At 41.8% G+C, this 15,173-nt stretch overlaps 1 protein-coding gene across 15 annotated transcripts in view; it reads left to right on the top strand.

Moving 5' to 3' along the window:
- The window catches only part of LOC117505291 (adhesion G protein-coupled receptor L3-like), a 397,273-nt gene that overhangs the window by 316,758 nt on the left and 65,342 nt on the right, over positions 1 to 15,173 (top strand). For all 15 annotated transcript variants that reach the window (XM_034164911.1, XM_034164909.1, XM_034164919.1 and 12 more), the window contains one exon: positions 11,385 to 11,594. In XM_034164911.1, the coding sequence (XP_034020802.1) occupies positions 11,385 to 11,594 (210 nt within the window). The remainder of the gene's footprint in view (positions 1 to 11,384; positions 11,595 to 15,173) is intronic.

Raw genomic sequence — 15,173 nt, 5'->3', positions numbered from 1 at the left:
AATTGATGTAGTGAGCCACCACTTTGCATACCACTTGATGCCTTCCTTTTGATACACTTGTTTTGAAAGATGTTCCGAAATGTTCTGAAATGTGCTTTGAGTTTCCTCATCCCCAGCCACACATGCTATCCATTCATATTTTGATATCTCGAATTGCAGTTTACATAATGTTCACGTGAAGGTGTTGGGCAGCTCTTTTCGAACTTTCAATAATCTGACCCACAACCGCTAGTCTTTCCACAGATGTCTGATATATTTCATAGGCAAAGCAAAGTTGCTTTTTGGCTTAATGCAGCGCATCAATGTTTACCACTAATCAACTCAATCTTACTCAGTTTATTAAAATTTTATATGTGCCCTTTTTAGTTATCCCCCGTAAGAAAAACAGGGGGATATAGCGATCAGCATGTCTGTCTGTCTATCCGTCCTTGGTTGTTGGGATGATATCTCAACAACAAGTTCACCAATTTCATTCATATTCAGCATAAAAGTGTACTTGGGTGATTCCCCTATATAAATCCATTATGGTGACCTCGGGGTCAATTTCAAGGTCACAGCAAGATATTCAGGATTTTGTTATTGCCACTCTTGTTAGTGCAATATCTGAAGAGCCACTTACCCAGTGTCATTCATATTTAGCATAAAGGCGTACTTGGGTGAGCTCCGACACTTTGTATTACTGATTTGTGAAGACCAGGGGGATATGCCATTTCCTGATGAGTCTTGTTTGGTGAGTTACATTATGGAGTTCATTACCTCCACCAATGAAGTTGGGCGGAGGTAATGTTTTCACCCCTGTTTGTTTGTTTAACAGCCTGTAACCCACAGTTCATATACCGTTATGAAATATTTGTAGAGGATTAATATCCTGATAAGCAAGAATTGATTTCATTTTCAAGGTTATAGGTCAAAGTCATGAAAAATCTTTAAAAATTGGAAAAATCCCTATCCTTTAACATTGAATGGATATTTAAAATCCATAACTGTCAAAAAAGATCTATTTTATTTAATATTTGAGAGGGTTATGCACAACGGTATGCTTTATTGACTGACAAAGTTTGGTCCGGATCTGATCCAGATTACAGATTTTGTGGCCATTTAAATTTAACATTGAAACCCCCATTTAATGTACATTTTACTTTCTGTCTTAATCAAACATGTTACAATCACTCTCATATTTGAAAGTGAGGTGCAGACTGGCACTCACTATCACCTGACAGTTTGATTTGGATCTGATCCGGATTGTGGATTTTGTGGACATTTGAACTTAATATTGAAAAGCCCATTTAATGTAAATTTTACTTTCTGTCTTAATCAAACATGCTCCAATCATGCTCATATTTGAAAGTGAGGTGCAGAGTGGCACTCACTATCACCTGACAAAGTTTGATTCGGATCTCATCCGGATTGTGGATTTTGTGGACATTTGAATTTAACATTGAAAAGCCCATTTGTTGTACATTTTGCAGTATATCTCAATCAAACGTGGCTGAATAACTGTCATTTTTCTGTTATGGATTTACCTACACCACTAAAATTGGATGGAGATCCCAATTTTATGTCTGTCTTCCAGTTATCAGTCTGAAACCAAGTGACAAAAAGCAATGGCAAATTGTACAAAGCAGAGAACCAGTGTTGTGTCAAAAATATCTGAAAAAGAATTCAGAAACCAAAAAAGTTGGGAAAACAACACGACACACAAAAAACTTCAAGTGCATGACCTAAACACATATGCCTGACATTTGATCACATTAAATTTAGCCAAAGAAAATCCACTTCGAACAGGACTTCGACCTTCAAAATTTTTCCAAGGTAAAAATGAGTTGAACAAGAAACTAGTGTTGGCAGAGGTTTGCGCTCCATGAGCGCAGTGCTCTAGTTCTTTTTGCGTTACGGTCTACACAACCTGCCTGGGAAAGACTAATGGATCCACTCACAGTTTGTGGTTGGGTTCTTCGGGGTGCTTAGCTAATCAAGAGCAACAAAGGACCCTTGAATGAGCTGAAACAGTGCAAGGAATATTTTGGAGGCATAAGATTTAAAATCTTAAATATGGGCATACTAAAGGACAAACCTGAGCTTGCGAAATATAGATCCACTCTAGTTCCAAGTACAGGTCATTACTTATGTGGAAGAAGTGCATGCTGAGATGCGTCCCAGGGAGACGTTGTGATACTGGAATATGGCACTATTCCCGACAGACCAGGAAATATAAATCAATCAATCAATCAATCAATCAACTTTTTTCTTGTATAGCGCCAAATCACAACAAACAGTTGCCCCAAGGCGCTCCACATTGCAAGGCAAGGCCATACAATAATTATGAAACACAGTCTACGTCTAAAGCAACATAACCAAGGGATGGTCCAGGGTCACCCGATCCAGCCCTAACTATAAGCCTTAGCGAAAAGGAAAGTTTTAAGCCTAATCTTAAAAGTAGAGAGGGTATCTGTCTCCCTGATCTGAATTGGGAGCTGGTTCCACAGGAGAGGAGCCTGAAAGCTGAAGGCTCTGCCTCCCATTCTACTCTTACAAACCCTAGGAACTACAAGTAAGCCCGCAGTCTGAGAGCGAAGCGCTCTAATGGGGTAATATGGTACTACGAGGTCCCTAAGATAAGATGGGACCTGATTATTCAAAACCTTATAAGTAAGAAGAAGAATTTTAAATTCTATTCTAGCATTAACAGGAAGCCAATGAAGGGAGGCCAACACGGGTGAGATATGCTCTCTCCTGCTAGTCCCCGTCAGTACTCTAGCTGCAGCATTCTGAACCAACTGAAGGCTTTTAGGGAACTTTTAGGACAACCTGATAATAATGAATTACAATAGTCCAGCCTAGAGGAAATAAATGCATGAATTAGTTTTTCAGCATCACTCTGAGACAAGACCTTTCTGATTTTAGAGATATTGCGTAAATGCAAAAAGGCAGTCCTACATATTTGTTTAATATGCGCTTTGAATGACATATCCTGATCAAAATAACTCCAAGATTTCTCACAGTATTACTAGAGATCAGGGAAATGCCATCCAGAGTAACGATCTGGTTAGACACCATGCTTCTAAGATTTGTGGGGCCAAGTACAATAACTTCAGTTTTATCTGAGTTTAAAAGCAGGAAATTAGAGGTCATCCATGTCTTTATGTCTGTAAGACAATCCTGCAGTTTAGCTAATTGGTGCGTATCCTCTGGCTTCATGGATAGATAAAGCTGGGTATCATCTGCGTAACAATGAAAATTTAAGCAATACCGTCTAATAATACTGCCCAAGGGAAGCATGTATAAAGTGAATAAAATTGGTCCTAGCACAGAACCTTGTGGAAACTCCATAATTAACTTTAGTCTGTGAAGAAGATTCCCCATTTACATGAACAAACTGTAATCTATTAGACAAATATGATTCAAACCACCGCAGCGCAATGCCTTTAATACCTATGACATGCTCTAATCTCTGTAATAAAATTTTATGGTCAACAGTATCAAAAGCAGCACTGAGGTCCAACAGAACAAGCACAGAGATAAGTCCACTGTCCGAAGCCATAAGAAGATCATTTGTAACCTTCACTAATGCTGTTTCTGTACTATGATGAATTCTAAAACCTGACTGAAACTCTTCAAATAGACCATTCCTCTGCAGGTGATCAGTTAGCTGTTTTACAACTACCCTCTCAAGAATCTTTGAGAGAAAAGGAAGGTTGGAGATTGGCCTATAATTAGCTAAGATAGCTGGGTCAAGTGATGGCTTTTTAAGTAATGGTTTAATTACTGCCACCTTAAAGGCCTGTGGTACATAACCAACTAACAAAGATAGATTGATCATATTTAAGAATGAAGCATTAAATAATGGTAGGACTTCCTTGAGCAGCCTGGCAGGAATGGGGTCTAATAAGCATGTTGATGGTTTGGATGAAGTAACTAATGAAAATAACTCAGACAGAACAATCGGAGAGAAAGAGTCTAACCAAATACCGGCATCACTGAAAGCAGCCAAAGATAACGATACATCTTTGGGATGGTTATGAGTAATTTTTTCTCTAATAGTCAAATTTTGTTAGCAAAGAAAGTCATGAAGTCATTACTAGTTAAAGTTAATGGAATACTCAGCTCAATAGAGCTCTGACTCTTTGTCAGCCTGGCTACAGTGCTGAAAAGAAACCTGGGGTTGTTCTTATTTTCTTCAATTAGTGATGAGTAGAAAGATGTCCTAGCTTCACGAAGGGCTTTCTTATAGAGCAACAAACTCTTTTTCCAGGCTAAGTGAAGATCTTCTAAATTAGTGAGATGCCATTTCCTCTCCAACTTACGGGTTATCAGCTTTAAGCTACGAGTTTGTGAGTTATACCACGGAGTCAGACACTTCTGATTTAAAGCTCTCTTTTTCAGAGGAGCTACAGCATCCAAAGTTGTCTTCAATGAGGATGTAAAACTATTGACAAGATACTCTAACTCCCTTACAGAGTTTAGGTAGCTACTCTGCTCTGTGTTGGTATATGACATTAGAGAACATAAAGAAGGAATCATATCCTTAAACCTAGTTACAGCGCTTTCTGAAAGACTTCTAGTGTAATGAAACTTATTCCCCACTGCAGGGTAGTCCATCAGGGTAAATGTAAATGTTATTAAAAAATGATCAGACAAAAGGGAGTTTTCAGGGAATACTGTTAAGTCTTCTATTTCCATACCATAAGTCAGAACAAGATCTAAAATATGATTAAAGTGGTGGGTGGACTCATTTACTTTTGAGCAAAGCGATAGAGTCTAATAATAGATTAAATGCAGTGTTGAGGCTGTCATTCTCAGCATCTGTGTGGATGTTAAAATCGCCCACTATAATTATCTTATCTGAGCTAAGCACTAAGTCAGACAAAAGGTCTGAAAATTCACAGAGAAACTCACAGTAACGACCAGGTGGACGATAGATAATAACAAATAAAACTGGTTTTTGGGACTTCCAATTTGGATGGACAAGACTAAGAGACAAGCTTTCAAATGAATTAAAGCTCTGTCTAGGTTTTGATTAATTAATAAGCTGGAATGGAAGATTGCTGCTAATCCTCCGCCCCGGCCCGTGCTACGAGCATTCTGACAGTTAGTGTGACTCGGGGGTGTTGACTCATTTAAACTAACATATTCATCCTGCTGTAACCAAGTTTCTGTTAGGCAGAATAAATCAATACGTTGATCAATTATTATATCATTTACCAACAGGGACTTAGAAGAAAGAGACCTAATGTTTAATAGACCACATTTAACTGTTTTAGTCTGTGGTGCAATTGAAGGTGATGATAGTGGGTATGGTATTTGGGTACCATTCATCACTGTCTTCATAGGACATCTATGGCCTATCATACAACAGCTATGATGAGAAAAGACAGTCAAGGTTAGTCTATTTTATGGTGTAATATAGTAAGCAGTTCATTCTAAAGCTCGGGGAAGAGCTTATAGAGTCACACAGTTGCTGTCACTGCATGTATTCAGTGTTCTGGTACTTTCAGAGAAAAAGTTGCATTTTTTATTTATTTTTTAGTAGAAGGTGCTATTATTTATACAGCAGTCTGACTTAGATACTAAAAACAAAACCAAACAAAAAGAAAAATCAGCCATTCAATAGTTGCTTGTGTGACTTTCCCAAGAATCAAAGCACTAAACAAAACAGATGTCAATAATTAAAGAAGAAATTCCAGTAATAAAATTACACTGCAACAATGCACAAAAATCCACAGCAATACACAAAAGTACTTGACAGGTGCACCATATACTCTGGTGTCTCGGGACTCCAACCAGTGACTGAAAGCCACAACTGGATGTCTTTGCTCACTGGCAAATTGTTGGGTACAGATAGAATGACTTTGTGTCACACGTGTGGTGACTTTGGGAGACTCGGATAATGTGTACTGCTTGCATTGTGAGGGGGAGCTCAGCTACTCCAATGCAGCTACAGTCGTGATCCGACATGCAGGTGCCTCAACCCCACTAACTGGACGAGTCCAAGGGGACGCCACATATCATCCGGTTGCAGCAGATGAATGGCTATTTTGGGGAGGTGAGGATGTATCGGTGGTCTGTCCAGGTTGTTGCTAACCAATCTCCAGGTTGATTCCATAGTGTGGTCTATGATTGATGCATGGCACCAGTGCATGCATGCCTTGACCTGGTAGTAAGCAGCAAAGTGGATTTGCATACATTTAAAAGGTAGATGGATGGATGGGTACAATGTTAGCTGCGACTGAAATAGGAAGTTCGTTGTTATATCACAGTTACTGTGGCTTTGACTCCTGCACAAGTCCCACTATGCAGCTGAAATCTCTCTCACAGCCCTTTTTACAGCAGCTTTGCAAGGGATCCTGATTCATATGCCCTCTGTGCAACTGTTTGTCCTCCCTGTACAGATTATAAATCCTTGGTCACAGTGTAGGTGAACTTGTCACCTGACTCCCTGCTGTGGGCCACTGAAGCTCCCTTGCCTGACTGCGTTTCATGAGTCAAAGCCCTTCTCCGGGGGCAGATGAAGATTTACGCATTTTTATTGGATTGGCTTTTTTGCCTCGTGCAGAGAGAGGTTCTTTGGAGGTACATAAGACACTGAGTTTTCTTCACCGCTTGAACCAGTCATGCCATTAAGAGGAACCAGTTCAAAAGATCTGGCATTCAACACAGGATGTCAGTGCAATTAACTGCCTGTGATGCCACATCAAGTTCAGATTGCTTGGCCGAACTGACCACTCTGTGATGCAGGAAGGCTTGTTCCCACATCGCCTCCCCATCGCCAGGCTGCTCGATTTCCAAGAAATCTTATTCCGTGCTCTACACTGAAGACCAGGAGCAAAGCCAATCTCCTCCAGCATCCATCTGGACTGAAACAAATGTCAATTTCTGAAATAATCGGAGAGATGTAGCGAAGACAGATTGAGACGTGAATCTGTACACACAAAGGTGGCACGGCCCCTCTATAAGTAACTTGGCTGCTCTATGACTTGACCGCCCTTGTTGGGGCGAGGTAAGGTGCCGAGGCTGTGCAGATCGCACCATTTGCCATCCTGCCTGGGCAAAGGCCAAAAGAAAGGGAACAGTTCGACACAGACATTGTGGCTGGCGACGTCTCAGCCATCATCCACCTCCAAGAACAAAGAAATTGTTCCCCAGTAAATCCATCACCGAGGTGTAGATACACTCCCTGCCCTTCTCTCTCTCTCTGTTTTTATAGCTCTTTTTCCTTTTTTACTTTCTCGATCTCTGTGACTCAACCCTTTCTATTCAATTGTGATGGATCGAGCCTGTAGCCACTGTGCAGCTCGGCAGCCATCGGGACCTTCGGGTCCCTGCACAGTGCTTTGCGGCCCCTACCACCTCCCGCATCAATACTTCTGTCAACGATGGACTGAAAACAGACATACATGTCACACCTGCAGAGTGCACTTGCACAAAAATCAACATCTGTTGGCCGCCCCCTGCATGAGCACCCTTTCCAAGTACACGGGGCTGAAATCGAACATGTTTTCACCCACGTACATGCAAAACCATGTGTGCTCTGTGTAGCATGTCACCCCCACGCTATACCCAACCGTGACTTATCCAGTATGGCTCATCAGGCAGGAAAATCAAAATAGCACACTCCCCAAACTCAAGGAGTACTGCGGCTGTTATTACCATAGCGGAGCCCCTTAATGATCAGCATCTGTTCCCCTCTCTGCATTCACTGAGCTGCCACTAAACAAGGCTTTTGTGTCATACTTCATACCCCAAATTTCCTCACTCTCACTCTACTGGGGGGGAGGAGAAGAGAAAGACAAATACACCCGTCGACGTTGATGGTCTGTCTCTCCCTGCCCCCGCAGGAAATACTGCTGACTGTGGTCAAAATATGATTTAAAGTCTGCTTGTCTGAGAGACATATGAGACCTATAAGGTGCTTTTGTAGAGTTATGTTTCAAAGTAAGCAAATATTTTCTTAGGTTTAGTCAACGCTATAGCTCCAAGTCATATATTATTTGCTGAAGGCCAAGACTGAATGCACAGCCACAGATGTGAAAAAGCTAGCTGCGATGTAACACAAACAAACCTTTGGCGTGGCTTTAGCGAAGATGAAATCTGAATTTTTTTTTTTTCTCATCAGAACACATTGGTATGTGACAGCAAAATGTATTTGTTGTCACGTTTGGTGATGGAAACTTGCCAAAATAGTTACTAAGTCCCTTCGGCTGCTCCCTTGTTTTTGTACTTGGGGTCGCCACAGCAAATCCAAGGTGGATCTGCATGTTGGCACAAATTTTACGTCGGATGCCCTTCCTGACGCAACTCCACATTACATGGAGAAATGTGGTAGGGGTGGGATTCGAACCGGGAACCTTCCGCATTGAAACAAGTGCATCAACCACTTGGCCACCACCCCTACGGAAACTTGCCAAAATATTTCACCATTTTCATTTTGGTCCAGATTGGTGTGACCCTTGTCTTTGCACTTGCACTCCTCCTACGGTCATACTGGCTTTCCTGTTATGATGTGCCAGTGGTCAACACTGGTATTGCAATTCACATGCACATCACATTAAGTTTGGTGATGTGCACGAACATTGTTTGAACATTTTAACTGAAAAATATGGTTTGTCAGTAATGAGTTTTTCAAACCAGGGGGAAAATTCCTGAGTTGTTTCACACATTTTTGTTTTTCAAGCTGAATCATGACAGAGCCTTTGACTGCAATGCAAAATCCATATTTGTGGCCTTGCTGTGGTCTGTCTGTCCAGTCATGTCATAATGCTCAAGTCTGGTCTTGGTCTCGGCTCTGTCTCCCCACCTCCAAGGAGTCGTTAGGGTTAGGATGAGCTTGGCCTTGACTTTAGAACTTTGGAGTAGTCAAGACCATGTGAAGACAGACTCTTGATGTGGCAAGACTGAGCCAAGACCAGACTTGAGTATTAGGTTCTAGAGTATCCTGTTTTGTCACAACTGGGTGTCTTTGTTACTGGGTCCCTTTGGAGGATCCTTTGTTACTGCTAGAATGCTTTTTCGTCAAATGAATGGTTATTTAGACAGATTTAGTTGTGGTCTTCCACTTGTATTGTGATGGAACATCAACAACGATATTTTGGCCAGGTAACACATTTATTTTTGCATGATCCAGCACACAGGTACCTCTGTGTTGAGGACCCAAGCAACTGAAAAGAGTCAAGAGAACACCTGCATTGCACCTGGCTGTGGCAGATCAATGTCTACGTTCAAAATGTGGGGGTGGGCTGCTTGTCTGCAGGGGTGGTTGCCATTCAGAACTCAAGGTGCTTATAGAGTGGTGAAAGCGGTGGCATGGGGCACCAGTGCATGCTTTCAGAGCTGACCTGTGTTGATATTGTCAAGCAGTTTATAATTGTTAAATTCAGAAAGTGCTGTTCAAATAAAAGTATTATTAGACACAACAGGGATGGAAAACTGCATGCCAGGGAGGGCCAAGAACATGCAGGTTTGCTGGCAGACACCGCTTTGAGTTGAGGCTAAGGAGCTCATCAGTAAAACAACCCAAAGCCGTGACTGGTTAGAACAAAAAAAATCCCACATTTTCTTGGATTTTCATGGTTGCTTATCCCGATATACCGTGTCAGTTGCTGATGTGTAGTTTAACATGGGCTGTCAGGAGATCTACAGCTTGGCCACCTGTGCTGAATCCTAACGGGCTGTTAATGCTAATTACCTGCCTACCCTTAACAGTTATCAACTTTCTTTGTCTTCGCTGTTTAAATAATGTGTTTGAGCTTCATTAGCATTCAGCCATAGTCAGAACTCAGGGTTCCACCTAGATAGTTCTGGAGTCCCAGAAGGGATGACAGTCAGTTGTTAAGAGGCTGGCAGATTCTTTAAAGTACCACCTTCCCTTTTTTTAAAAAAATCAATGCCCAGTAGACTGAAAAAGAGGACAATTCCTTGGGGAAATTAGAGATTCTCAGAAGCTGACCAAAGTGTTTGGATGCAGTAATTATGTTTAGTTAATGAATCAAGATGTCAGTCTGTGATGCTTTATTCCCATGTTTTACATATCATATAGAAGACTTCTTTTTTTAACACATGTCCGGATTTGGTGTCGTTCCTGACAAGTCTTTTTTTTAAGTTATTTCCTATTTAACAAACTGTCAGGTGATGGTAATGTAATGGCTCATAAACACCCTTGGAATTTGCTAATCAAGCAACACTTTTAAAATTTGAGACTGTTTAACAATAACAAATCACTCATTCCTGATTGAACCCCTATTTCTAAAAGTGATTCATGCAACACATTGACATTGTCCATCTTGTTAGGTTTTCGTGTCATTTTTAATGTGTTTGTTTTAGTTAAAAGCCACATAAGTTGGTCATTCCACAGATTCTGCTATTTAGGGGGTGCTGGCTTTGTCTGTGCATCCCTTTGTGCTTTTGGTTTTTATGGACTGATGTAAATTCTCTTTCACAGCTGCGGTGGGATCACTCTTGATCCTTATCTCGTCCGTAAAGCTGTATATTTATCGTCGGCGAAAGCCTTTTTAGTGCTGAAAACTGGCTGTGATAGCAAATTACTGTTTGGAAAGAGAAAATTATCTAAAAACAACTGTGAAAGGTATTGACCGCACTGTGGTGGGATTGTATTCCTGCTGTGCCAGTCTTAGAAAAATGTCACCCTTTGGGCTGTTCACTTTGTTTCACTTGAGTGATCAAAATGAAACAACAGGGGGCATTTTGGATTGATTTCCTTTGAATAATTTATGATTCATACTGTATGTGCCACCTGTGGCTCACTGTGTCATAAATGTTGTAGTTCCTTTTTGACTAAATGACATTTTGTTGGTATTTTGTTGTACAAATGAGAACCTATACATGATAGACACATTTTATGTTACACATTTTATGATGTGTTGGAATCAATAAAAGTGGGGATGCATAAAGACTTGAGTGACTGTGACATAGGTCATATTGTGATTGTTGGTGGGTCTGTAGTAGTCGGAACCTACCAAAAGTGGTCCAAGGAGGCAAAATTGTAAACTGGCAACAGGGTCATGGGCAGCCAATGTTCACTTTTTTGGATGTTGGGTGCAAAGACTGGCCCAAGTGGTTCAATCCAACAGATGGACTACTCTGCCTCATATTACTGAAAAAGGTACTGCTAGTTCTGGTGGAAAGGTCTACTGGAATCCACGTCTTGACGAGTCATTGCTTTTTTATTGGCAAAAAGGGGGCCTACACAATACTGGGCACATGGTCACAATGTTATGAATCATAGTTTTACTGTTGTCAAATTGTGTGGAAATATTTCTTCTCAAATTTGCCAATATTTTCAAAGTTATGTTTTTTCAGGTATGACAACCAAGAACATGTTCCCAACGACACACCATTAACCATTTTGTCTTTTCGCTTCTCTGTTCCAGAACACAGACCCTGTACACGACATACTCTTGGATGTCATTACTTGGGTCGGGATTCTTCTGTCGTTGGTCTGCTTGCTTATCAGCCTCTTCACCTTTTGCTTCTTCCGCGGTCTCCAAAGTGACCGTAATACTATCCACAAGAACCTGTGCATCAGCTTATTCATTGCTGAGTCCCTGTTCCTGGTGGGCATCAATCGAGGCGACCAGCCGGTAAGACTGTACAGTATTGATCTGTATGTGTACCTTATGTAGCACTTTGGAATTGAGCTTGCAACTCAATCTACTGCATGACCACACTCCATGTCACAAGATACTTTCAGAATAGACAAAACCAAGTGCCAGATTAAAACATAAAGGTGTGTTTGCATGATTGCAGTCATACACTTTCCTGCCGCATTGGTTTGTGCAGTTTTAACTACCTCATAATGTTGACGGCATTGTTAAACTGAAAAGTCTTCACCACAAGAACATCTTGATAGTTTAATTTCTGCTCCATTGTGGTGGTGTGCAGAAGCAAAATGACAATTGCTTCACTGCCCAAGTACCGATGCTCCTGAATGTAGTTATTCAAATAAATTGCTATATTGAGGGGCTGGTAATGTGCTTTAGAGTATTTTTTGTTTTTTTGCGAGATTCACAGACGTGGGTACCCTGTCTAGTCTCGGGTTTTTAGTCTTTACACTGCAGATTCTTTGAAGAACTTCTAACTTGTAGTGTCATGCTGCGCTGTGAGTGGTACTTCTTGGTGATTGCCGGGGAGACGTGAACTTGTGATTGTGCACGGCTCCCTCAGACAAAACACTGAAAGAAAGGACTGTGTGCTCCCTTTGTTGTGCAGAAGAAAACAGTCTTGGAAAATAAATCCAGACACCAAAGAGGCCAACATGCCAGCCCACACTAGACTTACTGACATGATACCCCACACTGTCTCACCCCTCCAGGTGCAGTTGTCTGGATTGTGCAAGGTGCAGAATACATGGTCTGTCCATAAATTAATGGTCCTTTTTATTTTTTTTAAAAACTATATGGATTTCATTCATATGTTTTTACGTCAGACATGCTTGAACCCTCGTGCGCATGCGTGAGTTTTTCCACGCCTGTCGGTGACGTCATTCGCCTGTGAGCACGCCTTGTGGAAGGAATGGTCCCGCCCCCTCGTCGGATTTTCATTGTCTGGAAATGGCGGAATGAAAAGGCCTTTTTTCCCATCAGAATTTTTTCAGAAGCTGGACAAGTTGGGACATGTCTATCTCGGCTTTCAGTGCTTACCAGTCGAGTGAGTATAAAATAACTTGTGGAGAGCTGGACATGTCCCAACTTGTCCTCTAACACTCCGAAACGGAGGTGTTCCTTTGTCTCGCTTCATCAGCGAATCGGTCGTGACGTGCGAAGCCTCCGCGCGGCTTTCCATGACAAAATCTCTTGTTAAAAGTGAAATCTGCTGGAAAATGGCTGATGTCCAGGTCTTGTGATAACCAGAGAAAGAGCACACGACGGTCTCATATCCACAGAGCCATCAGCTTAGAAATGATCCAGTGGTTTGTGCCGCATCGTCGCAGCTCGCAGCGCGGCGCACCGACCGTCCTTAAAGGGGTCCTTAAAGCTGTAGTTAAAGTCCTTATTCTCTGTGAAGCCCGTAAAATTTTCACTGAAAGCCAGATAAATTTTTCGATTGGTTTCTAGGTGCCAGTCTCTAACAGCTTCTGAAAAAATTCTGAAGGAAAAAAAGTCCTTTTCATTCCGCCTTTTCCAGACAATGAAAATCCAATGAGGGGGCGGGACCACTCCTTCCACAAGGCGTGCTCACAGGCGAATGACGTCACCGACAGGAGTGGAAAAACTCACGCATGCGCACGAGGGTTCAAGCATGTCTGACGTAAAAACATATGAATGAAATCCATATAGTTTTTGAAAAAAATAAAAAGGTACGATACTTTATGGACAGACCTTGTATATGGTATTAAGGTGCTCAGTAGAATAAGCATTCTTCTAGTATAATTACATTTTTTTTTTTTGATTGCACACAAGAGCTCAGCTGTGATTACAGGTGGAGGCATTCTGCAAATGTGAAAGCCTTAATTGTATAACGCATGGTTGATTGCTTTGTTCTAAACTAAAACCTCCAGACCACAGTTTAGTTGCAATGCCTCTTCTCTGTAAAGTTAGAAATAATACTTTGGCTCTATGTTGCCCTTCCACAACACTTGATTGGTGTATTTCACAGCCTATACCCAAGATTACTTTGAATAATGTCACAAAATCTTTTAGTTATTTACAAGGTTTGTTCGAAAAGTATCTGACCTTTTTATTTTTTTCAAAAGCCTGATGGATTTGAATCACGTGTGCTTGCATGAGCCAACCTTGAACCTTTGTGCGCATGCGTGAATTTTTTCATGCCTGTCGATTGCGTTATTTGCTTGTAAGCAGCCTTTGTGTGAGGATGGGTGGAATCTCTCATCGGATTTTCTTTGCAAGGAAAATGGCAGAACAACTGAAGCAGCGCGACTGCATCAAATTTTGCCAGAAACTGGGCGACAGCCAGGTGTAAACCATTCGGATTATTCAGACGGCTTTCGGTGCCGATCCTATGGGCATCACACAGATTAAGGAGCGGTACAACCGCTTTAAAGACGGCCGCACAACAGTGGAGAGCGCGCCAAGCTCCGGTCGGCCATCAACATGCTGAAATGACCAGATCATTTCCAAAGTGAACACTGTGGTGATGCGGGACCGTTGTGTGACTATCCGAGAAATTGCGGAAGAGGTGGACATCAGCACTTTTTCGGCACATTCCACTGTGACAGAAGATTTGGCCATGAAAAGAGTTGCAGCGAAATTCATGTCGATGGCTTCGGCACGAAGCTGCTGATGGAGCAAAAGCGCCTCTGTGTTGAAGTCTCACAGGACATGTTGTGACATGCCCACCTCTTCCGCAATTTCTCGGATAGTCACACGACTGAAAAGACACCAAAAGCTTCCAAATGGTGGAAGAGGTGGGCATCATTTTTCGGAGTCCAGCAATTCCTTCCGCAATTTCTCGGATAGTCACACGACAGTCCTGCATCACCACAGCGTTCACTTCGGAAATGATCTGGTCATATCAGCATGTTCATGGCCGCCTGGAGTATGGCTTGTTCTCCACCGTAGTGCGGATGTCTTTGAACCGATTGTATCGCTCCTTAATCTGTGTGATGCCGTCACCAAAAGCCGTCTGAATAATCCAAATGATTTCCACCTGGCTGTCGCCCAGTTTCTGGCAAAATTTGATGCAGTTGCGCTGCTCCAGTTTCCCGCCATTTTCCTTGCAAAGAAAATCCGGCGAGAGACCACACCCATCCTCACACAAAGACTGCTTACAAGCAAATGATGCAATCGACGGGCGTGAAAAAATTCACGTATGCGCACAAAGGTTCAAGGTTGGCTCATGCAAGAACACAGGTTTTGAACATCAGGTTTTTGCAAAAAATAAAAAGGTCGGCTACTTTTCTAAAAGACCTCGTATTGGGCAACTCCAAAGAATGCCTTTCCTTCCCATTGAATCCCAAATGGCAAATTGGGGCATGTTTTGAAGCATCATAGTTCTCGATCCATCTTTGTCAATCTTGGTTTACATAGTAGTTACGCCCATCATCAGCACCAAATTTGAAACTGGGATCCAAATTTTGAACTGTTCGAAAATTTCATTGCTACTCTTGAAATCATTGATAGGACGCAGTAACTTCAGGATATTAGTAGTCTTAATGCATTCCATCATGTTTAAACTTCTTTAAATGGGGTATTCGTAGTGAC

The sequence above is a fragment of the Thalassophryne amazonica genome, chromosome 23 (genome assembly GCF_902500255.1).
Source record: "Thalassophryne amazonica chromosome 23, fThaAma1.1, whole genome shotgun sequence".
Lineage (NCBI taxonomy): Eukaryota > Metazoa > Chordata > Actinopteri > Batrachoidiformes > Batrachoididae > Thalassophryne > Thalassophryne amazonica.
This window is presented reverse-complemented; position numbering and strand designations above follow the sequence as displayed.